This window comes from Xenopus tropicalis, chromosome 9, assembly GCF_000004195.4.
Source record: "Xenopus tropicalis strain Nigerian chromosome 9, UCB_Xtro_10.0, whole genome shotgun sequence".
NCBI lineage: Eukaryota > Metazoa > Chordata > Amphibia > Anura > Pipidae > Xenopus > Xenopus tropicalis.
Window position 1 is genome coordinate 1,995,072 of NC_030685.2, and position 27,285 is coordinate 2,022,356.

The 27,285-nt window shown below is 47.1% G+C and overlaps 2 protein-coding genes across 2 annotated transcripts; one reads left to right on the top strand and one right to left on the bottom strand.

Annotated features, from left to right (window-relative positions):
• Positions 1-2,835: 2,835 nt before the first annotated feature.
• Positions 2,836-5,130, bottom strand: LOC100495443 (E3 ubiquitin/ISG15 ligase TRIM25). The gene has a single exon (XM_002942993.5). It carries the CDS (start codon positions 5,058-5,060, stop codon positions 3,432-3,434), a length of 1,629 nt encoding a protein of 542 aa, XP_002943039.2. The 5' UTR covers positions 5,061-5,130; the 3' UTR covers positions 2,836-3,431.
• Positions 5,131-8,214: 3,084 nt separating this feature from the next.
• Positions 8,215-12,013, top strand: LOC116407622 (vegetative cell wall protein gp1-like). The gene is made up of 4 exons (XM_031893303.1): positions 8,215-8,302; positions 8,509-8,687; positions 9,050-9,506; positions 11,370-12,013. Exons 1-4 carry the CDS (start codon positions 8,215-8,217, stop codon positions 11,876-11,878), a joined length of 1,233 nt encoding a protein of 410 aa, XP_031749163.1. The 3' UTR covers positions 11,879-12,013.
• The last annotated feature ends 15,272 nt before the right edge of the window (positions 12,014-27,285 follow it).

The window sequence follows — 27,285 nt, forward strand, 5'->3', positions numbered from 1 at the left end:
AGAAATAGGGGTTGGTAGCACTAGGTAGGTACCTAATATATAGGGGCAGAGACAGGGGAAAGTGTTGGGAGGGTTACTGCCTGCCCTGCTCTCATTTCCCTACAGAAATAGGGGTTGGTAGCACTAGGTAGGTACCTAATATATAGGGGAGAGACAGGGGAAAGTGTTGGAAGGGTTACTGCCTGCCCTGCTCTCATTTCCCTACAGAAATAGGGGTTGGTAGCACTAGGTAGGTACCTAATATATAGGGGCAGAGACAGGGGAAAGTGTTGGAAGGGTTACTGCCTGCCCTGCTCTCATTTCCCTACAGAAATAGGGGTTGGTAGCACTAGGTAGGTACCTAATATATAGGGGAGAGACAGGGGAAAGTGTTGGAAGGGTTACTGCCTGCCCTGCTCTCATTTCCCTACAGAAATAGGGGTTGGTAGCACTAGGTAGGTACCTAATATATAGGGGCAGAGACAGGGGAAAGTGTTGGAAGGGTTACTGCCTGCCCTGCTCTCATTTCCCTACAGAAATAGGGGTTGGTAGCACTAGGTAGGTACCTAATATATAGGGGAGAGACAGGGGAAAGTGTTGGAAGGGTTACTGCCTGCCCTGCTCTCATTTCCCTACAGAAATAGGGGTTGGTAGCACTAGGTAGGTACCTAATATATAGGGGCAGATACAGGGGAAAGTGTTGGAAGGGTTACTGCCTGCCCTGCTCTCATTTCCCTACAGAAATAGGGGTTGGTAGCACTAGGTAGGTACCTAATATATAGGGGCAGAGACAGGGGAAAGTGTTGGAAGGGTTACTGCCTGCCCTGCTCTCATTGAATTCCCAGCATCCTTAGCAGGCCGGGGGGGTATATCCCGTTGAGGGTATAGAGAGCCCGGGGGTGTGGGCGCAGGGGGGGGGAGAGGGGGCAGATACAGATCTATAAGTTACAGTAGGAAGTGGTTGTGGGTGCAAAGAGGCTGCAGATTATATTATTGAATCGCTGCAAAAATTGCTGTGAAATGCGCTGAGGGTGCTGCTGAGCTGTGGGTCCCCTGTGCTGCTATTGGGGGTTAGTCTTAGTGGGGGGGGGTCGGGGGAAGGTGCAAGCACTGTGGGTGGGACATCATTGGATACTGGGGCACAGGGTTAATCCCAGTCTCTGTACCTGCCCTGCTGAATGGGGGGTGTGAGCGTCATACCAGGATCACTGGGGATGCTGGGTAATAACTGATCCCTGCTGGAGCACTCTGAGGCCTGTTGGTCCCCCTCTCCCGACGCACCTAAGGAGGGGCTTAGGGTTTGCACTAGGGGCCCGGTGGGTGTGGGGACCAAGGTGGGGGTCCCTTGGGGGGTGCTGGGCAAACTGATCCTGCCAGGACTAATGATGGCAGACACACTGACTCCCAGCATGCACTGGGTGAAGATCCAATCCAGCTGATCCACTAGATCTCCCAGCACAACATGAGTCCTGTGATCTGCATTCAGTTACCTGAAGGGGGCGCTGCTCAGCTGTGAGGACCACATTCGGTCCCACACTGCCAATCACTGCCTGACACAGCGCTGGAAATCAGCATTCTCATTGGTCAATTCTTTTGCATTTATAATGATGTTCTCCATCAGTAGAATTCTCACCAATGAGAAATCTGCCGACTGAAAACTTAATTACAGATGCAGAAGAAGTGACCAATGAGAATGCTGATTCCCTGTGTCAGGCCCCTTGCTGGTACCTTACATATAGAGATAATGATGGCATTTTCCCGTCATTATATGGCACAGGAATCAGACATGGGGATAAAGGGACAGACTTGTTCAGTGCTGGGAAACTGTGCTTATTGCTCCCAACTCCAATTGCAGGAACAGAGAACAGGGAGCCGGATTTACTCACATCAGCTGGGATTCTCATTGGAGGATTCTTTTGCATATTAATTGGCCCTAGAGAGCTGGGAAAGTTTTATTGGGCAATATTGCTTTAAGAATCCAACCCTGATGTTGCTGGACTACAGCTCCCAGCATGCCTCACCCTTCATTATATGTTACATTATTCTGGGATTTGTAGTCCGGCAACAGCTGAGTAACGTTTGGTTGAGCCGCGCTGTGCCGCAGGGTTTAGTTTCCCTTTAAGCACTGGCTCTGTGGCTGATTAAAATGTTTTACTGCCCCCTAGTGTCTATTGCCCTCAGTGCAACACAGCAGACGGTGGGAAATATGCAGTGAGTCGGTGCCAGTGTGTTGGGATTGGCAGCTCCATCCTGGCACAGGCAGTGCTATATTCCCAGTAATGTGCCCGCAGCTTATGGCACAGAGCAGCCTTGACCCCCTGAGATACCCGCGGGCACCCCTTGTGCCAATACAGTATTGATTCTATACCCACAAACAGTATTGGATCATTTTATTGGCCGAGACAGAAACAAAGAGACATCTCTTCCTATATCAGTGTCTGACAGAAACGCCTACTTCTCAGGCAGGAGATACCCTCATGGGCTCCAATGTGCCCTTCCCCCAATGTGCCCTTCCCCCAATGTGCCCTTCCCCCAATGTGCCCTTCCCCAATGTGCCCTTCCCCCATTGTGCCCTTCCCCCAATGTGCCCTTCCCCCAATGTGGCCTTCCCCCAATGTGCCCTTCCCCCAATGTGCCCTTCCCCCAATGTGCCCTTCCCAAATGTGCCCTTCCCCCAATGTGCCCTTCCCCCAATGTGCCCTTCCCCAATGTGCCCTTCCCCCAATGTGCCCTTCCCCCAATGTGCCCTTCCCCCAATGTGCCCTTCCCCCAATGTGCCCTTCCCCCAATGTGCCCTTCCCACCCCCCTCCCCCCCATGGGGTCAGTTTGGAAAATCAAGAAGAAGTAACAGACACTGAATGTAAAGTTGTGTTTATATCAGGCAGAAATATGGTTAAATGGGCCCTATTGCCCCGTCCTGATGCCCAGTGAGGGTGACAGAAGTTTCCCCCCCCCCTATTTCTTTATTCCTCCTTGACTGAGAGAAAGGACTCACACCCCAATGTCTATAGGTGGGCGCCTACCCATAATGCAGCACTAGGTGGCGCCAGGGAGCCCAGTACAGAATTTCGGGTCTTTGTGGGCAAATATACATTTCTGCCAGGAGGAGAGACTGGCGGCCATGGCACATCTGCCTGGGGAACCTTAAAGGGAAACTAACGCACCCAACAAACTCGCGCCCACGTCACCCTGCTATTCGCTGGCACCCTTGCACCAATGTACCTTGGGAAACTACATAAATGAAAAAACATAATGATAAACAGGAGAAGGTCACAAGGTGAGGAAGACCTATCAGAACTAGAGTAACATCATGGAACTGCCCCTATCTGTAAATAGGAGACAAGTTGAACCCAACTGGCCAGACTGGCAGAACCAGTTCCCACAAGCCCCTCCCTCCCAAATATTTGTGTCCTGCCCATTCTGGAGATGGTTCTGAGTAGGATGAGAGGTTCTAGGTCCTGATACTGACCCAGCCGTTCATATAGACCCGCAGGGCGGCATGGAGAGGCTCAGTGAAAGAGGCGGAGAAGGAGTGAAGGTGCCTGATTGGCTCACTCAGCTCATAGAAGGACAGGCGTCCGGCCTCGTAGTCCAGGAATATCCCAATTCTCTGCAGGGGGGACGGGGGGTGGAGCTGCTGTTCCTGGGAATTGTGTATCGCCGAATATTCCCCGTCGAACATGTAGAGACACCAGGACTTCTTGTCGTCCCCAATGCACGACTGGTCCCCTTCCCTGTCTATCCCGGCATAGGCCACGCCCACCCTCCATATCCCGGACTTACTGGCCTCCACTTCCCAGTAATGGCGCCCGCTGGTGTAATGCCCCACGCTCAGGACCTGGCAGTGCTCGAATCTCTCGGCCCGGGGCGTGTGGTGCAAGTTCACCTCAGACCAGGTGGCAGTTTTCAGATCCCCTGATACAAAAACATTATTGGCCGCTGTGTTTGGATCCAGTGATAGGTCCGTTGGCTTCTGCCCGTAGATCCTTCCCTTTGCCCCGGCCACAATATCACTTAATCCTCTACTTAATGTCACTGAGATCAGATCCCCATCCAGATGTCCCACAGCAGGGACCCTTGTATCATCATTATCTGCCCCCTCAGCCCCACAAAGGGCAACTCCATCTGGTTCCTGTAGGACGGGGAGTGGATCTGCCATGTTGCACAGCTCCTCAATGTGCCGGATCTTCCTGGACATCTCGTCCTTCTTTATCTCCAGCTGCTGGAGTAGGTCAGTGAGTTGGGTTAACATCTGAGTTTTCTGCCTGGAGATGTCACTCAGGAGTCGCTTCTCTAGGGCTTCCAGCTCCTCCCTAATGCCCCTAAACAGGGCAGTGACTCTCTCGGCCTCCCCATTGGCTTCAGCCTCCGCTTGTCCCTTGTGATGTTGCAGGACCTGGATCCGGTTCTGAGTGTCGGCTCTTTGAGCGCTCAGGGTCTGGAGAAGGTTCCTCAACGTCTGCTTCTTCTTCTCCAAGGCCTCATTGAGTGGGTCCACCCTGTGGCCCTTGTGCAGGCCGGTCTGGCAGCAGGAGGCACACAGGCTGGAGGCATCTTGGTGGCAGTAATAGATCAGCAGCTCCTTGTGTGCCCGGCACTTCTTCTTCTCCGGGGAGGCGGTGGGTTCAATCAACGTGTGGTCTAATGTCTTGTTGTGTATCTTCAGGTGGACGTCACACAGGGAGGTCTCGCAGTGGAGGCAGGACCTGACAGCGGGGGTGGTGGCACCGATACAGTAGGTGCAGGGAATCCCAGTCACCCCGGGTTCTGCTGAATGGAATCGCTCTGCTATGTTCCCCAGAGTCCAGTTCCTCTGCAGAGCCGGGCGCTTCTGGTACTCAGCTCGGCATTCTGGGCAGGAATAACCCCCAGACCCCCCCTGGGAATTCAGCACCTCCTTAATGCAGCCTTGGCAGAAGTTGTGCCCACAGGGCAGCATCACGGGGTGGGTATAAAGGTCCAGGCAGATGGAGCAGTTCAGCTCCTCTCTCAGATCAGCAGCCGCCATTGCTGGAAGCAGGAACACAAAGTGAAAGTAGCTCATGAGTCGCAACACGGAGGGGCGGGGCATGTTGCACATTCACATTCTAAACTGCTTAACCCCATGGTGCCCAGTCTACTGAGTCGTTTTCCCTTCCATGATCCGATTCTTAGTGGGAGATCTCCCCATAGATACAGTGAGTGCACTCTTTCCCGAAACGCCGCACCAGCGCCATCCCCTGGCGGTTTCACGTAAGGAACTTGGGTTAAAGGCAAAGTAAGCCCAACGGACTGATAAACAATGCACCTCCCAATGGTGCTTAATATAAATTGGGGGTGTTCAGCGGAACCTCCCTCTGCTCTCCCAACCTTCATCCATTTCTGGGAAAGTCCATTTTCAGCTCCACAAATGGTCGAGTCTAAGAGAGAAGATTTAGGGGGGGGTTTGGATTTATATTATACACCCCATGGCCTTAGCTGGGGCTCTAATTAGATGCAAGAAAATTCACCAATGAGAGTTTTATTGTGCAATATTGCTTTAAGAATCCAACCCTGATGTTGCTGGACTACAGCTCCCAGCATGCCTCACCCTTCATTATATGTTACATTATTCTGGGATTTGTAGTCCGGCAACAGCTGAGTAACGTTTGGTTGAGCCGCGCTGTGCCGCAGGGTTTAGTTTCCCCTTTAAATGCGGCTCAGCATATGGACCTCGCTGTCCCACCAGATACTGGTATGTCTCAAATCCCCAATGGTCTCATATAATTGGACCTTTTCTGATAATATTATTATATCCTAATTAATTGCCAGTGATCATAGATAGACCCCTAAATGTTTCCCCATCATCGCTGGAATATGCCCCATCCTCTCCACATAGAGTTCCCAGTGGTGTTGGGGACCCTCAGAACCCCTAGAATTTACTCTCTGTCTCTGGGCTCAGCAGCGCCGCCCTGTGTGTGGAGTTGAATGAGGAATCATTAGCCGTATAATGTCCCAATGTGCAGGGAATGAGGGGGAACCCTATTGCCACCATGCGGCTCGGACACTGTTCCTTTAGGGAAGGGAGAAAGATTTATTGGGGGGTCAGTGACATTGCTGGGGCCACTCTCTCCGGGGCCACAGAGAAGGGGAATAGAGAGGTCTAATGTATAGAATTACCCGTTATTTCCATTCTGTGCACTCACTACTGCCCCTAGGGGTAACAGTGGGAAGTGATTCTGCTACAGGGGCAAGAGGGTCCCACAAAGTGTTGGACAGTGATGTGTAACTACCCTAGGGCTTCAGCTACATTGAATTAATTGGCTTCACGTCGTTAGTAAGAAGTTGTGGAACATCACGTGCTTTTCTGGAAAGTCCCAAAAGTTGGAAATGGACAGAGCGGTCAGTTGCTATTTCTGCTAATGGGTCGCTCACAGAATATCTATAGCAAATTGGCCCCATCTCTTTAGGTACCCACTGATGCCTTCCCATGCCTGTTGGTCCCATCTCTTTAGGTACCCACTGATGTCTTCCCATACCTGTTGGTCCCATCTCTTTAGGTACCCACTGATGCCTTCCCATGCCTGTTGGTCCCATCTCTTTAGGTACCCACTGATGTCTTCCCATGCCTGTTGGTCCCATCTCTTTAGGTACCCACTGATGTCTTCCCATACCTGTTGGTCCCATCTCTTTAGGTACCCACTGATGCCTTCCCATGCCTGTTGGTCCCATCTCTTTAGGTACCCACTGATGTCTTCCCATGCCTGTTGGCCCCATCTCTTTAGGTACCCACTGATGTCTTCCCATACCTGTTGGTCCCATCTCTTTAGGTACCCACTGATGCCTTCCCATGCCTGTTGGTCCCATCTCTTTAGGTACCCACTGATGCCTTCCCATACCTGTTGGTCCCATCTCTTTAGGTACCCACTGATGTCTTCCCATGCCTGTTGGTCCCATCTCTTTAGGTACCCACTGATGTCTTCCCATGCCTGTTGGCCCCATCTCTTTAGGTACCCACTGATGTCTTCCCATACCTGTTGGTCCCATCTCTTTAGGTACCCACTGATGCCTTCCCATGCCTGTTGGTCCCATCTCTTTAGGTACCCACTGATGTCTTCCCATGCCTGTTGGTCCCATCTCTTTAGGTACCCACTGATGTCTTCCCATGCCTGTTGGCCCCATCTCTTTAGGTACCCACTGATACCTTCCCATGCCTGTTGGCCCCATCTCTTTAGGTACCCACTGATGCCTTCCCATGCCTGTTGGTCCCATCTCTTTAGGTACCCACTGATGCCTTCCCATGCCTGTTGGTCCCATCTCTTTAGGTACCCACTGATGTCTTCCCATGCCTGTTGGTCCCATCTCTTTAGGTACCCACTGATGTCTTCCCATGCCTGTTGGTCCCATCTCTTTAGGTACCCACTGATGCCTTCCCATGCCTGTTGGTCCCATCTCTTTAGGTACCCACTGATGCCTTCCCATGCCTGTTGGTCCCATCTCTTTAGGTACCCACTGATATCTTCCCATGCCTATTGGTCCCATTATCTCTTAAGGTACCCACTGATGCCTTCCCATGCCTGTTGGTCCCATCTCTTTAGGTACCCACTGATATCTTCCCATGCCTATTGGTCCCATTATCTCTTAAGGTAAGGGTAAACAAACCAAACTATTAACCACCTTAATGTACAATCCCCAGAGGCATGCCTCCTGGGACTGGTTCAGAGTATGGCCCCAGTAAAATACCAGCATACCCTGGGCGCCTCCTGCACTGATGTTCTAGGAAAACAACTATCTTGTCCCAGAAATTGCCTACAGTGCCCACCCTGAAGTGTTGCAAATCCCTAATAAACAAGGCTCTTCCTCTATATCAGCTGACCTATCAGAGCAGAGGGTGCCCAGACATATCTGAGAAGATTTGAGATACTCTCTGTATATGGACTACTAATGTATTGTCCACTTGCGTGTTTGCTTTTGTTAAAGATGAAACAAATAAAAAACCCCTTTTTCTAGCAATTCTCCATTGTGCCCATCATGTCTCTGAGATACCATTACATGCCAGGACAGGAGTCATATTTGGCATCAGAGGGTGGGACCGGGCAACTAATTGCTCTCCCAGTCACTTTCACTTTTGCTTTCTGGGAAATGTTTCTTTTCCTGGAAATGCAGCTAAGAAGATGTTGATCCAAACACAAAATAGTCAATGTTCTGGGAACATAAAGATATCAGTGAGGTCAAAAAGGTGCCCTTTAAAGGGACAATGAAGCAGGAAGTGGTCCATGGTCTCCACCTTCCCAGAAGCAGTCAGCGGTGCACCTATACGTTGCGTTCCCACTAACATAAAGCTTCCCGTGCAAGGAGCACCAGGTGATATCCCTGAACTTGTACAGAACCCTGGGAGAGTTCACTAACGAGAGCCCTACTCTCTACACATCATCTGGGCAGTCTCTCAGGGCCAATGGTGCATGAAGGTAGGATCCCAAGACCCTCCTATTGATCTCCTTCCTAGGAGAGCACTTGACTTCACCCCCAGTAATGCACCATTATCACTGTCAGACCCTCTGCAACATAAGGCGGGGGAGGGCCGTGCCGGATTCGCATACTCTTTACCAAGCCGCCATTCATCCATTCCCCAAGAAAAGGAGAGACCCCTATGCTGAAGATTTCTGCCCACAAAGGAGGCTTCTCCAGAAGGAGGTTGTATTTAATAAAGATGTTCACAAAGAGCACAACAGGGTTTATCAATTTCCAGGTAGGTGACATTCCTTTTGATGAGGCTCATTTTGTTTCCCCACAAGAGCAGGAGGGACAGACCCCAAATCCTGCCAAGACTGAGGTTGCCAGGGTGCCCGCTGGCAGGTACAATCCATGCAGTTCTGGGGCTACTTCATCTTATTATCCTTACTGTACAATAACACTCAATAAGATCCATGGGAACCCGGGCACCCAGACACCCCCCAGTGTCACACAGGCACAGAATGACAATATTCACCCAATAATCTTATATACTAAATGTACTGGGAACGGCTGCCAATGCCCTTACTGATATCTTTCTGTTCCCAGAACAATGACCATGTTGTATTCAGATCGACATGTTTTTACCTGCATTTCCAGGAAAATAAATATTTCCCAGATATTAAATGTGAAAGTGACTGGGAGAGCAATTACTTACCTGGTCCCACCCTGATACAGAACTGTATAAAAGGCCCAGTCCCACAGTCCCACATCCCTGCAGCACCCGGAGGCACCGACAGACCCATTCCCCCCCCCACTGCAGCACCCGGAGGCACCGACAGACCCATTCCCCCCTGCAGCACCCGGAGGCACCGACAGACCCATTCCCCCCTGCAGCACCCGGAGGCACCGACAGACCCATTCCCCCTGCAGCACCCGGAGGCACCGACAGACCCATTCCCCCTTGCAGCACCCGGAGGCACCGACAGACCCATTCCCCCCTGCAGCACCCGGAGGCACCGACAGACCCATTCCCCCCTGCAGCACCCGGAGGCACCGACAGACCCATTCCCCCCTGCAGCACCCGGAGGCACCGACAGACCCATTCCCCCCGCAGGTCAGTCCTTTCCTCTCTTCTTCTCCTCTAGCGACATCCTACCCCTGCACTGTCTCTGTAATAGAGCGGCTATTTATTCTCTGCCTGGGGGGCTCTCTACACGCAGGGAATTTATGGCTGTATCTGGGCTATTAAACCAGCGGTACTGGGGGCACAGTTGGGGGCACGTTGGGTACGGGGCAGGGAATTTATGGCTGTATCTGGGCTATTAAACCAGCGGTACTGGGGGCACAGTTGGGGGCACGTTGGGTACAGGGCAGGGAATTTATGGCTGTATCTGGGCTATTAAACCAGCGGTACTGGGGGCACAGTTGGGGGCACGTTGGGTACGGGGCAGGGAATTTATGGCTGTATCTGGGCTATTAAACCAGCGGTACTGGGGGCACAGTTGGGGGCACGTTGGGTACGGGGCAGGGAATTTATGGCTGTATCTGGGCTATTAAACCAGCAGTACTGGGGGCACAGTTGGGGGCACGTTGGGTACAGGGCAGGGAATTTATGGCTGTATCTGGGCTATTAAACCAGCGGTACTGGGGGCACAGTTGGGGGCACGTTGGGTACAGGGCAGGGAATTTATGGCTGTATCTGGGCTATTAAACCAGCGGTACTGGGGGCACAGTTGGGGGCACGTTGGGTACGGGGCAGGGAATTTATGGCTGTATCTGGGCTATTAAACCAGCGGTACTGGGGGCACAGTTGGGGGCACGTTGGGTACAGGGCAGGGAATTTATGGCTGTATCTGGGCTATTAAACCAGCAGTACTGGGGGCACAGTTGGGGGCATGTTGGGTACGGGGCAGGGAATTTATGGCTGTATCTGGGCTATTAAACCAGCGGTACTGGGGGCACAGTTGGGGGCACGTTGGGTACGGGGCAGGGAATTTATGGCTGTATCTGGGCTATTAAACCAGCGGTACTGGGGGCACAGTTGGGGGCACGTTGGGGGCACGTTGGGTACAGGGCAGGGAATTTATGGCTGTATCTGGGCTATTAAACCAGCGGTACTGGGGGCACAGTTGGGGGCACGTTGGGTACGGGGCAGGGAATTTATGGCTGTATCTGGGCTATTAAACCAGCGGTACTGGGGGCACAGTTGGGGGCACGTTGGGTACGGGGCAGGGAATTTATGGCTGTATCTGGGCTATTAAACCAGCGGTACTGGGGGCACAGTTGGGGGCACGTTGGGTACGGGGCAGGGAATTTATGGCTGTATCTGGGCTATTAAACCAGCAGTACTGGGGGCACAGTTTGATTTTCAGATGTCATCATCTTGGGAAGCTCATTTTTGTGCCAAAGATATCTGTCTATAACATCTAGGAAATGGCTTTGCATAGTTTAGCAATCTATACTGAGCTTCTTATCTGTAAGCCTACCAAGTTGCAGCTGTGGGAAATGAGAAGTTTGTCCATTAAGAGGTTGCCAGTTTGCCCCTTGAAGGGCTAAATTGTGAAAATGGAGTATAAGTTTCATATACGTAGCTAAATATCTATAGTATCTTGTAAGTATTGCCTATTGCCTGTTGTATCTTCCACTTATGTCTGTTTGTTTCTCCATAGCAGTCCTGACCTGGCACTTAGGGTCCCCTTACGAGGCAGAGAGTCTCACTAACTGGCGACAAATAAAGAGACCCTTGCAGGTATCCATGCCCAGAGCATAATAAGATTGTTGGGTTTAAAATCAAGTGTGTGTAGGTTTCCTTGGTAAAAACACTTGGTGCTCATTATCATGGCTCGCATATTGTTGGTGTGGGGCTTTATGGTTGCACACTGTCTTCTGTATTTTACCCCAGGGCACCTTGACCCAACAGAGACGGGCACGAATGGGCACAGCAGGGTTATTTATTATGTGTTGATCTATTTCACAGAAAGGAAGTGGAAAGTGGAGCGTGTGAATGGAAACTCAAGACAAGGAATCGTGTCAGCAAGTCCATCGGCTCTTCTGAAAATGATTGACACTTTTGACCGACCACCCGAGGCTTCTGCAGTTGGTCCCTATGCTGGGGCTGGTACCTATGCCAACGGATTCAAAATTGCACCTGGGAAATGGATCCCCAAGGCTGGAGCCTACGCTGGCGCTGGGGTTGGAAAGGCCAGAGCTGCCGTTAGTGTGTTAGAGGCCGAGGCCAAAGGCCCCAATGCCTCAGCTGGAGCCGAAGTCAGTGCTTTTGGAGCTGGGGCAATGGCCAAAGCAGAAGTGGGAAGTGTTTCCGCCACTGCCGGCCCTCTCTCTGCAACACTTGGCCTTGGGGTGAATACTGGGGTGCAGGTGGGTTTGGATGGGGTTGAGACGAAGATCTTTGGCACTGGGGTTACACTGGGACCCAGACCAAGCATTTCTTTTGTTGGGTCTGAAGTTGCATGTGTTATTTCATAAGACCATCTATGGTTATATTCTGGGTCCAAAAATGCAGGTTCTTGATATAGGCAATGAACTTTGTGTTGGACTCAAACTTGATGTGAGGGGTTGGAATGTGATATTAAGGTTTGATTAAACTTCATTAGGGGCCAAGGATGCAGCCATGATCTAATTATTCCAATTGCTATAAATGAGGGTCAACTGACACTCAGTATGAAACACTTAATTACACATTGATAACGAGCATTTAACTGGTAAACCTAGAAATAGTGATGCTGATGATGCCCAGGGTATGAGGATTTTATAAATGGGAAAATCTGGGCAGTTGGGAGACTCTCCCTGCTCCCTACAACAGGTACTATTCCCCAATACACTCCGGTACTATTCCCCAGTACCCCTCACTCTCTCTCACTGTAGTTAGGGTTAGCTTCCATTAATCCAACCAGCACTCCAGCAGCCAAAGGGTTAATTACACACTCTCCTGCTGGCAGCCAACTAGTTAATTAGCAGTTACACAGACACCTTTCCCTCTACTCACAGACAAGCAGTTAATGCATTTTAGACCAAAGCGTCATACAAGCTCAGGAGTCTTAGAGCCAAAGGACATAACCTATTAAATTTTATATTTAATATAACAAAGGTAACAGAGCATTCTAAAAGATATTACAAAAAGAGACATCTACATACAAACAGTAAATAAAATAAAAGGGAATAAAACACAGAGAAACCCTATGTACGTTACCATCTTAGGAATTTCCAAGTGTCGCCCTGAGTTAGAAACCTGAGACCCTCCCCCAATAGAATTGGGACCTCAAGTATGAGCTGTCAGTACCTGGTCCTGTGGCGCTTATTATCCTCCTGCTGGGCCCCTCCCTCATTACCGTATGCATGAGGGGGGAGTGGCCTGGAACTTGTCACATGAACCCCCCTGTAGAGAGCTGTACCTCTCAGGCCAGTTTCTTGTCTTATAATATTGACACTTGCCGGTACCCAATATTATTATGAAAATAGGGGCTTGTTTTAACCCATATGTGGGGGATCAGAATAATACCAAACATGAGGGGTGTCTCCTGTCCCAGCCCCCCAGAAACTATCCCTCCTAACTAGTGATGGCTGAAGATTGTTTCGCGAAACAGGAGGAAAAATTTGCCGCACGTCTAAAAATTGTCACCGGTGGAAAAAAAGAATAGTCGCGGGCGTCAAGAGAATAGCCGCACAATGAAATAATAGCCGCGGGCGACAAAAGAATAGCCGTGCGACAAAATAATAGCCGCGGGCGACAAAAGAATAGCCGTGCGACAAAATAATAGCCGCGGGCAACAAAAGAATAGCCGTGCGACAAAATAATAGCCATGGGCGACAAAAGAATAGCCGTGCGACAAATTAATAGCCGCAGGCGACAAAATAATAGCTACAGGCAACAACATAATAGCCACAGGCGACAAAAGAATAGCCGTGCGACAAAATAATAGCCGCAGGTGACAAAATAATAGCCGTGCGACAAAATAATAGCCATGGGCAACAAAATAATAGCCACAGGCGACAAAAGAATAGCCGTGCGACAAAATAATAGCCGCGGGCGACAAAATAATAGCCGCAGGCGACAAAATAATAGCCGCGGGCGACAATTTTTTTTGCCGTTTGACATTTTCACAGTTTTCCTAACTTTTCGCCGTTTCACGGATCTTTTGAAAGATTCGCTAATTTTTCGTCGAAGCGAAACGGAACAGATTCGCTCATCACTACTCTTAACTGGTGGGTATAGGCAGTCCCTGTTTGGTACCATTGGGAAGCCTGGGGCCCCCCATAACCAATATGTGATTTATGAGAATGTGAACCCTAAAACCAAGGAGATATGGATCCCTTTCTATAATCCATATGTTTCTCATAGCTGTGCCCCCTGCAATTCTAGGTCCAGCAATTCCCTTTCTTTGATCAACAGATCAACCAATTGCCCCAACTTCCTCCTCCCAAATGGTCTAGCCCCAAATTGTCTTCTAACCCAGATAAATTTGTCGCCATTCCACAGTCCCTTGTTGCATATTTAATTAAGGGTCTCTGTGTGAGCCTGAGACCAGATGTTGGTAGTGTTTAACCCTTTACAATACCAGGGCAATACTGCCCTATGTGCAATGGTCCCATTATGCCTTTAGTTACCTGCAAAAGTCTTCTATTGCCCATTGGCCCATCATTCCTTTAGTTACCTACAAACATCTTCCATTGTCCATTGGTCCATCATTCCTTTAGTTACCTGCAAAAGTCTTCTAGTGTCCATTGGCCCATCATTCCTTTAGGTACCTACTAATGTCTTCTAGTGTCCATTGGCCCATCATTCCTTTAGTTACCTACTAATGTCTTCTAGTGTCCATTGGCCCATCATTCCTTTAGTTACCTACTAATGTCTTCTAGTGTCCATTGGCCCATCATTCCTTTAGTTACCTGCTAATGTCTTCAAGTGTCCATTGGCCCATCATTCCTTTAGGTACCTACTAATGTCTTCTAGTGTCCATTGGCCCATCATTCCTTTAGGTACCTACTAATGTCTTCAAGTGTCCATTGGCCCATCATTCCTTTAGGTACCTACTAATGTCTTCAAGTGTCCATTGGCCCATCATTCCTTTAGGTACCTACTAATGTCTTCTAGTGTCCATTGGCCCATCATTCCTTTAGGTACCTACTAAAGTCTTCAAGTGTCCATTGGCCCATCATTCCTTTAGGTACCTACTAAAGTCTTCAAGTGTCCATTGGCCCATCATTCCTTTAGGTACCTACTAATGTCTTCAAGTGTCCATTGGCCCATCATTCCTTTAGGTACCTACTAATGTCTTCTAGTGTCCATTGGCCCATCATTCCTTTAGTTACCTACTAATGTCCTCTAGTGTCCATTGGCCCATCATTCCTTTAGTTATCTACTAATGTCTTCAAGTGTCCATTGGCCCATCATTCCTTTAGGTGCCTACTAATGTCTTCTAGTGTCCATTGGCCCATCATTCCTTTAGGTACCTACTAATGTCTTCTAGTGTCCATTGGCCCATCATTCCTTTAGGTACCTACTAAAGTCTTCAAGTGTCCATTGGCCCATCATTCCTTTAGGTACCTACTAAAGTCTTCAAGTGTCCATTGGCCCATCATTCCTTTAGGTACCTACTAATGTCTTCAAGTGTCCATTGGCCCATCATTCCTTTAGGTACCTACTAATGTCTTCTAGTGTCCATTGGCCCATCATTCCTTTAGGTACCTACTAATGTCTTCTAGTGTCCATTGGCCCATCATTCCTTTAGTTACCTACTAATGTCCTCTAGTGTCCATTGGCCCATCATTCCTTTAGTTATCTACTAATGTCTTCAAGTGTCCATTGGCCCATCATTCCTTTAGGTGCCTACTAATGTCTTCTAGTGTCCATTGGCCCATCATTCCTTTAGGTACCTACTAATGTCTTCTAGTGTCCATTGGCCCATCATTCCTTTAGGTACCTACTAATGTCTTCTAGTGTCCATTGGCCCATCATTGCTTTGAGTACTGTAGTAATATGTATAGAGTGTAAGGCACTGTTTCAATGGCACATGCATGGCCTGTGACTAAAAGACCTGATAAGAGAAGAAGAATCACAGTGTGCAAGGCATTGTGGGAAATGGTGGCAATCATACTCCACTTACAGTACACAACAGGTAGCTGCAAATGTCTTCCATAATGCCTTTAGTTACCTACAAATTTCTGCAAGTACCTTTCTGGCAACTATGGGTAAGAAAATAACAACTGTTAGCAACCCCAACCTATGAACATATACAATCTGCCCGTTACCAATAATTCTCCATGATTCTATAGTTAATTTTTGGCATCAGTTCCTTCAGTTTCCATGGAAACAGTGTAGGCCAGAGCTTATCATGCCATAGGTTTTTGATGCCCTTCAGAGGGCAGTGGCATGCTGTACAAGCTCATTCTCCATATGTTTAAAAGTGAAGTGTTGTATCATCAACCACCAAATTGACTGTAGACATGTCAATAGTAATTGACCTTTAAGGGACATCATAAGGAGTTCCACCTTAGGGTAGGGCTTTTAGACTCTCACTAGCATTTAAAGGGGAACTAAACCCAACCATAAAGCTGCCCCACAGCGCCCCCTAGTGCTCTATAGACGGTGATGAAAAACCTAATTACACATGGAAACCAATTCCCCAATGAGAATTCTACTGACCCAAAACTTCATTATAGATGCAAGAGCATTGACCAATGAGAATGCTGATTCCCTGTGTCAGGCCCCTTGCTGGTATCTTACATATAGAGATAATGATGGCATTTTCCCGTCATTATATGGCACAGGAATCAGACATGGGGATAAAGGGACAGACTTGTTCAGTGCTGGGAAACTGTGCTTATTGCTCCCAACTCCAATTGCAGGAACAGAGAACAGGGAGCCGGATTTACTCACATCAGCTGGGATTCTCATTGGAGGATGCTTTTGCATATTAATTGGCCCTAGAGAGCTGGGAAAGTTTTATTGTGCAATATTGCTTTAAGAATCCAACCCTGATGTTGCTGGACTACAGATCCAAATAGCACAAAATACCGGCACAACAGGATTTGTTTTAGTGGGATAAACCCTGCTGATTTTAATAGTAGCAAACCAACGTTTCGGGGGCACGCCCCTTTGTCAGACATAACGACCAGTGCAGCAGTGCAATATTTATAGTGTAGCAGCAATGACATCAAACATTTAATTAACTCATTTGTTCCCAATAAAATACATAAAAAAATATAAAAACTAAGGGGTTAATTAGTCCAAAGTCCTTTACCCCTTGTGCTAATTTGAAAAATACCACCTGTAAAAAAACAATGCAGTATTTGAACTATAGCAGCGATGACATCACACGTTTAATTAATTCATTTGTTCCTGATACAATACATAGAAACTCAAGGGTTAATTGATCCCTAGTCCAAAACCCATTGTCACTTGTGCTGTGTGTGACAGTTACCCCCTAAGTGAATAGATACTGAAACTTACGGAAGAGCAGTAGGGCCACCCAAAAAAAAAAAAATCCGGTGAATTATGACTTCTTTTAATCTCATAATTATGACTTTAAAAAGTCATAATTCACCGGAAAATTCTTTTTTTTGGGTGGCCCTACTGCTCTTCTGTAGAAACCAAACAATGTTGCAACAAAGCAACTTTGAAAAACGTGGCAAATAACATTTACATGTAACCAAGGAGCTTAATAGGGAAGAAAGTCACTACTTTACCCAACATGGTGGGAGGTGTAGAATCTGCCCCTGGTATATTCCAAATTCATCTCTGCAAATAAATAAAATAACATTAATCATAAATAACACAACATTTTACAAGAAACAAGTCAAATTAATCTCTTCATTAAGGCCCCGGGGGCCCCTCGTTTGGAGCCCAAATCCAATAAGATTCACGTTGCAAAAGATCCCTATTCCCATCCTGCCCAGGATTAACTTCCATCTTTCCCAGTATCTGCCTCTCACTTGGGGTACCCTGGGGCCCATGTTAAAAAAATGTTTTGCCAATGTAGTTTCCTTTCTTTTTTTATTATTTTTTTGATCAGTATTATCCGCTCCTGAGCTGTTTGTAGGGATCTCCTCCTGTTTTGGTGGTGAATAATTACAAATAGTAGATTTATGTTCATTTAAACCTGTTTTAATGGGTCTGCCTGTTTGCCCCACATAAGCCCGCCCACAAGGGCATTTAATACAATATATTACATCCGAACTGTTACATGTAGAATACCCCCGAATCGGTAGCTTAGAGCCCTTCAAGGGATGATGCCATTATAATGGCCACAATATAAACATGGGTGTGTGCCTTTCAATCTTCCCTCTCGTCTACTTTTGATTTTCTTTGTCTCTGGTTTTATTAAGTCACCAATAGCTTTAGCCTTTCTATAGGAAAATAATGGGGGTCACTAAAAAGTTTCCCATATCTGAGGTCAGATTTTAATATCCCCCAGTATTTAAGCATTGTCCTATTGACCAGCCCTGAATTAACATCGTATGTTGAAACAAATGGGATCCGATATCCTTTTCCTGCTCTTCTTTTTTAATAAACTTTCCCTGGGGATAAGTTTTCCCTCATCTCTGGCCCTTAGGGGTTCACTCTCCTTGTATCCTTTTTCCAAAAAATTTATTAACCATCTTAGTGGACTCTAAGTCATATAAATCATTATTAGATATAATACGTCGTATTCGGTAAACTGACTTTTGGGTAAACCCTTAAAGGTTCCAGGTGAATGTAAACTGGTAGCATTCAATAAATGATTTCTATCCGTGGGTTTATTATAGACTGATGTAGTAAACCCTGACTCTGTATAGGTAATATCAACATCTAAAAAGTGAAGGCAAGTTTTATGTACATCCACTGTAAATGTAATTGTAGAATGTACATCATTTAGGCGCTCCATAAACCTCTGCAACTGTTCTGTTGTTCCTGTCCACAAGAAAAAGGTATCACCTACATCCTACATGTATGATTGGATATAGTGCTTATACTCATTATTTGAAAATATGTAAGTGGTCTCAAACCAATCCATGTAAATGTTGGCATATGCTGGTGCCATATTAGCACCCATGGCGCAGGCTTGCAGCTGTACGTAAAATTCGGACCCATAGCTAAAATAGTTATTAGTTAAAACAAATTCCAAAAGGCTGCAAATGAAATTGATCTGATAATTGGGTAATTTAGTGCAGGCTAGATACATACATGTACTTATTATACCCTCACTGTGTAATATTGATGTATATAAATCCTTGACATCCAAAGAACATAGTAAATAAGTCATAATAGGATTCTGGGAAGAAATTCCTTAAGGCTCCTAAAAAAGTCCCATTTCCATGGGTTTACCCTATAGGCTAAAGCTCACCCACTGGGTTTAAAGCAGAAGCCGGGATAATAGCCAATCAGATTCCCAACTACAGACCAGTTTCGCCCTTTTTGGGGCTCATCAGTGTAGCGCAGGGTTTTCTGATCAGCTTAGGGAGAGTCACTGTGTGGTTTCACAAACAAATCATTAGGGTTGAGGAATCCTGGGAATGAATTCCAAACAAGCTCCAAAAAAATCCCGCTTTACATGGGTTTACCCTATAGGCTAAAGCTCACCCACTGGGTTTAAAGCAGAAGCCGGGATAATAGCTGATCAGATTCCCAACCACAGACCAGTTTCGCCCTTTTTGAGGCTCATCAGTGTAGTGCAGGGTTTTCTGATCAGCTTAGGGAGAGCCAGGAGTGGGGATACACGAACAAGCTAAAGGGATTGAGGAGACCGCCTCATACGTATGCAAGTGTCATAACAGGATTCTGGGAAGAAATTCCTTAAGGCTCCTAAAAAAGTCCCATTTACAAACATAGTAAAAATTCACCACTTGGGGGCACTATTTCACTAAGTCTATTCAAAAATTCTGTTGTATCCTTAAGACAAGGTTTCAATGTCGGCAACACCAAAAATAAATCAATATACATAGCTAAAGGCTGCAATACAGACCCTACGTTAGAAACTATGGGTCTGCCTGGTGGATTAACAAGACTTTTATGGATTTTTGGTAAAAAATAAATGTACTATAGAAAGGCCAAAGCTATTGGTGACTTAATAAAACCAGAGACAAAGAAAATCAAAAGTAGACGAGAGGGAAGATTGAAAGGCACCCACCCATGTTTATATTGTGGCCATTGTATTGGCATCATCCCAGGGGATTTCGTGTCCCATCCCTTGAAGGGCTCTAAGCTACCGATTCGGGGGTATTCTACATGTAACAGTTCGGATGTAATATATTGTATTAAATGCCCTTGTGGGCGGGCTTATGTGGGGCAAACAGGCAGACCCATTAGAACAGGTTTAAATGAACATAAATCTACTATTTGTAATTATTCACCACCAAAACAGGAGGAGATCCCTACAAACAGCTCAGGAGCAGATAATACTGATCAAAAAAATAATAAAAAAAGAAAGGAAACTACATTGGCAAAACATTTTTTTTGCCATGGGCCCCAGGGTACCCCAAGTGAGAGGCAGATACTGGGAAAGATGGAAGTTAATCCTGGGCAGGATGGGAATAGGGATCTTTTGCAACGTGAATCTTATTGGATTTGGGCTTCAAACGAGGGGCCCCCGGGGCCTTAATGAAGAGTTTAATTTGACTTGTTTCTTGTAAAATTTTGTGTTATTTATTATTAATGTTATTTTATACTTAGATTGTAAGCTCTACGGGGCAGGGACCTCCTTCCTACTGTGTCTCATACCCCATGGCACTTATATATATATATATGTATTTATTGTATTTATTTATTATATCACTTGTCCTCCCTGTGTGTAACTGTGTATTCTGTAAGACAGTACAGCGCTGCGTACCCTTGTGGCGCTTTATAAATAAAGTTATACATACATACATACATTTATTTGCAGAGATGAATTTGGAATATACCGGGGGCAGATTCTACACCTCCCACCATGTTGGGTAAAGTAGTGACTTTCTTCCCTATTAAGCTCCTTGGTTACATATAAATGTTATTTGCCACGTTTTTCAAAGTTGCTTTGTTGCAACATCATTTGGTTTCTACAGAAGAGCAGTAGGGCCACCCAAAAAAAAAAATTTCTGGTGAATTATGACTTTTTAAAGTCATAATTATGAGATTAAAAGTCATAATTTCGATTTTTTTAAAGTCATAATTATTTTTTTTAACTCAAGCTTTTTTTATTGAATGTTAATGCAAAGTTACATCATATTGCAGATTTAACAAAATATCAGTTGTTACATACATAACAGTAAGAGAGAGGAAATAGTTGTACATAGTTTTGGAAGGTTTTGGTTACTCTTTTGGTAGGTGGGTCTATGCGGTGTGGTATTTTGCTAGGAATAGGTGTGTTGTGGTACTGAGTGGGCTGTTATAGATTTGTTGTTGCTTGGTCTTTGTGCCAGGGATCCCAAATTAAGGCTAACTTATCTTCTTGTGTATCAGCTGTCATTTTTTCCATTACTGCTCTTAGGTTGACTTGTTGGATTAGGTGTTGTAAGTTCGGGGTGGCGGGTTGTTTCCACACTTTTGCAATAAGAGAGAACGCCGTGTTGAGGATATGGAATAGAAGTTTTTTATTTGGTGGTGGTATGTCTGGGGGGTATAATTGCAGTAGTGCTATTTGAGGTTGTACAGGGAGGTTCCATCCCAGTTTATTTTTGATTAGGTTGAAGACTTCTGTCCAGAAGGGTTTTACTGATGGGCATTGCCAGCACATATGCAGAAATGTTCCTTTTTGTCCACATTGTCTCCAACATAGTGGTGAGTATTGTGGATTTATTTTACTTATTTTTTTAGGTGTTAAGTACCACCTGTGTGTGATTTTTGTGTGGACTTCTATATGGTTGGTGCAGTTGGTAGTTCCTTTATGCGCTGTTAATATTTGCTGCTGAATTTGCAGCTCGATCTCCCATCTTTGCATGTATGGGAATTTGTGTTCTTCCGGTAATTGTAGTTGTTGTTTGTAGCATTGTGACAAAGTTGCTTTTCCATTCCATTCCTTGTTACATAGGTGTTCCATTATGGACTTTCTTTTGCAGGTTTTGTAGTCCTTAGAGGTGGTCTTGAGGAAGTGAAGCAGTTGTAGGTGGGTGTACCTTTGGTTTTGTGTTAGGTTATATTTTTCCATTAGGTCCTCAAATTTTTGCAGTGCAGTTATGGAGTATAGGTGGTGTATTGTAGTTATCCCTTCTGTAATCCATTCTTGTAGGTTTATGTTTGGTATCATATACTTTAGAGCTGTCAGTGGCATTATTGTTGATGGAAATGTGTTGAAAAAGTCATAATTCACCGGATTTTTTTTTTTTGGTGGCCCTACTGCTCTTCCGTAGGTTTCAGTATCTATTCACTTAGGGGGTAACTGTCACACACAGCACAAGTGACAATGGGTTTTGGACTAGGGATCAATTAACCCTTGAGTTTCTATGTATTGTATCAGGAACAAATGAATTAATTAAACGTGTGATATCATCGCTGCTATAGTTCAAATACTGCATTGTTTTTTTTACAGGTGGTATTTTTCAAATTAGCACAAAGGGTAAAGGACTTTGGACTAATTAACCCCTTAGTTTTTATATTTTTTTATGTATTTTATTGGGAACAAATGAGTTAATTAAATGTGTGATGTCATTGCTGCTACACTATAAATATTGCACTGCTGCACTGGTCGTTATGTCTGACGAAGGGGCGTGCCCCAGAAACGTTGGTTTGCTACTATTAAATCAGCAGGGTTTATCCCACTAAAACAAATCCTGTTGTGCCGGTATTTTGTGCTATTTGGATCGTGGTGGAGAGTACCGACGTCTCTTTAAATACTGTGCACCAGGTGGAACAGAGTGGAAAGGCCGGGGTGTGCTGGTGAGTGTGGATTGGTTGGACTACAGCTCCCAGCATGCCTCACCCTTCATTATATGTGACATTATTCTGGGATTTGTAGTCCGGCAACAGCTGAGTAACGTTTGGTTGAGCCGCGCTGTGCCGCAGGGTTTAGTTTCCCTTTAAGTTTTATAACAAGCGAAACTAGAAAGTGAAGTTTGAGAACAAACCTTATGTTGGTTTGAAAAACATGTCAGTGAATGAAATCTGATTGGCTGTTGTTGGCTCCACCCAGTGTAAAGTTTGGGGGCCCTGGTTTTATTAGCATCTGAATGGCAGCAATTTAACTTTCCCCACTGAAAGTCAACGAGTGACATCTGATTGGCGGTTGGTGGCTCCACCCCCTTTTTCTACCTTTGCAAAGTTTAACAACCCTGGAATTAATACTTAAATAATGTCATCAGTTTAAATATACACCAATGAAATTGTGAGCTGTGAAAAGTTTGGGGACACTGGCAGCATTTCCCCACTGAAATCAATTGCAGAAATGTGATTGGCTGTTGGTTGCTCTGCCTACTTTGGGCATCCAATAATCATGATATTTTTATTCAGGCTGAGCCCAGGACTGTGTCATTGAAGTTTGGGGGGTGTGGCCTCAAAGCTGTAAGATTGGCAGCGGCGCCACAAAAAGACAGGGGGCGGGATCACTTAGAAAAGCACAAGCAACCTGCTCCGCTATAGGGCGAAGAAGTGTGGGGAGTTTGGGTGTTGTACCCCTAAACCTGTAGGAGGAGTAGCGTTTAGACAATGGGGGGCGCTAAGAATAAGAAGAAGAACTAGAAAGGGAAGGTTGAGAAAAAACTTCATGTTGGGTTGAAAAACCTGAAATCTGATCTGTTGTTGGCTCCGCCCACTTTCTCTAACCTTGGACCCCAGTTATACAGTAAAAACCACTGAGCAAAGTTTGGGGACCCTGGTTTTAATAGTGTCTGTATAGCAGCAACTTAAATTTCCCCACCGAAAGTCAATGAGTGACATCTGATTGGCGGTTGGTGGCCCCACCCACTTTTTCTAACCTGAAACTGCAGTTACCCAGTGACTAACTCTGCAAAGCTTGGGGACCCTACGATTAATAGTTACAGAACAGCAGCAGTTTAAATTTAAACCAATAAAAGTCAATAGGTGAATTGTGATTGGTGGTTGGTGGCTCCGCCCACTTTTTCTAACCTTGAGTGGAAGTCACCCAGCGTTTTATATTTAAACAATAAAATTCAATCAATGAAATCTGATTGGCTGTTAGTGGCCCAACCCACTTTTCCTATTTGTGAACTGCAGTCCCCCAGTGACCAACTCTGCAACTTTGTGGGACTTCACCATTCAAAGTAAATATGTGAAATGTTATTGGCTGTTGGTGGCTCCGCCCACTTTTTCTAACAGCAAATACCCAGTGAGTAACTCTTGAAGGTTTAACAACCCTGAAATTAATACTTAAATAATGGCATCAGTTTAAATATAAACCAATTAAATTTAATGGGTGGAAATAGATTGGCTCCGCCCACTTGTACATAGTCAGCCAGTGACTGACTGTGCAAAGTTTGGGAACCCTGACATAAACAGTGTGAGAAAGGCAGCATTTTAAATTTAAACCAAAAACATTTAATAGGTGAAGTCTGATTGGCTGTTGGTGGCTCCGCCCACTCTTTAAAGCTGTAAGGGGGGCAGCAGTTTGAAAATCTTCCCTGTCAAAGTCAATGGGAAAATTGGGGGGTTCGGAGCGGCGCCACAGAAAGACGGGGGGCGGGATCACTTAGTAAAGCACAAGCAACCTGCTCCGCTATAGGGCGAAGATGTGTGGGGAGTTTGGGTGCTGTACCCCTAAACCTGTAGGAGAAGTAGCGTTTAGACAATGGGGGGCGCTAAGAGGAAGAATAAGTGGAAAAACAGTTTGTGGGGTTTTCAGCCCAACGTAATTATCCCCTAATCTGCAATATCCGGGTGCTTGGGGCCCCCCCAATGATACTGAAACCCACCAACCTCAGTTATTAAGAAATGTCTACTGTCACTTTAAATGTAGTTATCCTGAAATCTAGGCAATACCTGGGGTTCATCTTGTCCATCCTGCCAGGGCCATAAGTCCCGTGGGCACTAGGTGCCAAGGTGCTGCCAGGTCTGAGAGGGGACTTGTATGGAAATCATTCATAGGCTAAGGCCACGGAGGGCTCCGTCCTGCTACTCATGGGGGCACAAGTTCAATACCCCTATCAGGTACTTGGGAACTTAACTAATTATATTTATGGTACAGAGTGTTAGACTGATTGCATGGGGGCAGAACTTGCCGGGGGGGGGGCAGAACTCGCCGGGGGGGGCAGAACTCGCCGGGGGCAGAACTCGCCGGGGGGGGCAGAACTCGCCGGGGGGGGCAGAACTTGCCGGGGGGGGGCAGAACTCGCCGGGGGGGGGCAGAACTTGCCGGGGGGGGCAGAACTCGCCGGGGGGGGGGCAGAACTTGCCGGGGGGGGGCAGAACTTGCTGGGGGGGGGCAGAACTCGCCGGGGGGGGGCAGAACTTGCCGGGGGGGGGCATTTCCAAAAAATTAGTTCTTCAGATTAAAATAAAACATAACAATTTACAATGTAAAAAATGGATTTGGAGTCTCGGCAGCAGCTGTGCCCCCCATGGAAGAACTAAATATATATACAGATATATGTCAGTAAGTCCCTGCTGTACCACTATGACATCCAGTACCCGGTACCCACCCTCGGTGCCCTCATAGTGAAGGTCCATTGGCTACTGGGGCAGTGCCAACCTCTGGGGCTGCAGGATCCGTTTCATTAGGGATATGTATACTGACATGGATGTACACATCACTTGTGGGTCCCAAGCAGGTTTGGGTTAAGCCCTTCCAATTAAACCCCCCCCCCCCCCCGGTGACCAAACACTGTCATTGTGAGTAACTAATTCCAAGAAGGGAAACTGGCAAAAATTAAAAGAAAGCGACGGGTACCAGGTCCAACCCTTCCGCCCTCTGCGGCTACTGCTGATATAAATTTCTCTAACGGAACTTTATCTGAACAGAAACTGAGCAGAACTGTATGAGAAGGTCCAGTCCCAAATCTCTGCAGCACCCGGAGGCACCGACAGACCCATTCCCCCCGCAGGTCAGTCCTGTCCTCTCTTCTTCTCCTCTAGCGACATCCTACCCCTGCACTGTCTCTGTAATAGAGCGGCTATTTATTCCCTGCCTGGGGGGCTCTGCCAGGGCATCCACAGGGCACAACCCCTTGCTGTATCAGTACTATTAAACCAGCGGTACCGGGGGCACAGTTGGGGGCACATTGGGTACAGGGCAGGGAATTTATGGCTGTATCTGGGCTATTAAACCAGCGGTACTGGGGGCACAGTTGGGGGCACGTTGGGTACGGGGCAGGGAATTTATGGCTGTATCTGGGCTATTAAACCAGCGGTACTGGGGGCACAGTTGGGGGCACGTTGGGTACGGGGCAGGGAATTTATGGCTGTATCTGGGCTATTAAACCAGAGGTACTGGGGGCACAGTTGGGGGCACGTTGGGTACAGGGCAGGGAATTTATGGCTGTATCTGGGCTATTAAACCAGCGGTACCGGGGGCACAGTTGGGGGCATGTTGGGTACGGGGCAGGGAATTTATGGCTGTATCTGGGCTATTAAACCAGCGGTACTGGGGGCACAGTTGGGGGCACGTTGGGTACAGGGCAGGGAATTTATGGCTGTATCTGGGCTATTAAACCAGCGGTACTGGGGCACAGTTGGGGGCACGTTGGGTACGGGGCCGGGAATTTATGGCTGTATCTGGGCTATTAAACCAGCGGTACTGGGGGCACAGTTGGGGGCACGTTGGGTACAGGGCAGGGAATTTATGGCTGTATCTGGGCTATTAAACCAGCGGTACCGGGGGCACAGTTGGGGGCACGTTGGGTATGGGGCAGGGAATTTATGGCTGTATCTGGGCTATTAAACCAGCGGTACTGGGGGCACAGTTGGGGGCACGTTGGGTACGGGGCAGGGAATTTATGGCTGTATCTGGGCTATTAAACCAGCAGTACTGGGGGCACAGTTGGGGGCACGTTGGGTACGGGGCAGGGAATTTATGGCTGTATCTGGGCTATTAAACCAGCAGTACTGGGGGCACAGTTGGGGGCACGTTGGGTACGGGGCAGGGAATTTATGGCTGTATCTGGGCTATTAAACCAGCGGTACTGGGGGCACAGTTGGGGGCACGTTGGGTACGGGGCAGGGAATTTATGGCTGTATCTGGGCTATTAAACCAGCGGTACTGGGGGCACAGTTGGGGGCACGTTGGGTACGGGGCAGGGAATTTATGGCTGTATCTGGGCTATTAAACCAGCGGTACTGGGGGCACAGTTGGGGGCACGTTGGGTACAGGGCAGGGAATTTATGGCTGTATCTGGGCTATTAAACCAGCGGTACTGGGGGCACAGTTGGGGGCATGTTGGGTACGGGGCAGGGAATTTATGGCTGTATCTGGGCTATTAAACTAGCGGTACTGGGGGCACAGTTGGGGGCACATTGGGTACAGGGCAGGGAATTTATGGCTGTATCTGGGCTATTAAACCATTAAACCAATTATCAGCAGCTAGGCTGACCTGATAGGGAACTGAAGCCTGTCTGTGCTTGTGTGACTGCAGGGTTGTGATTGGCTCTCCCCCTCCTACAGGGACAGTTAGGACACGCCCACCCCTCATATGAAACCCAGACAGGGACCTGAGAGGATCTATAGGGAGCCCCAATAAAGGGGCCATTGTTACAGATAGGGTTAATGTTTAGTCCAAAGGGTTAGGGGTTTTTTCATTTATCCAATATGTCTCCTTTAACATTAGTCAAAATACTGGGGTAGGTTAGGTTTGGCAGGGGGGTAGGAGGGGGGTAAGTGCTTATTATATGGGGTTGGTTAGACATGTTGTTCCATCCTGCACCCCTGGGCAGCCTGATGCCACTCAGTACACAATGCCAGGGGTAGGTACGGGCACGGCAGGGGCACCGACTAAAGATAATGTTTGTGTTGATGGTTTCACAGGAAGGAAAGTGCAAG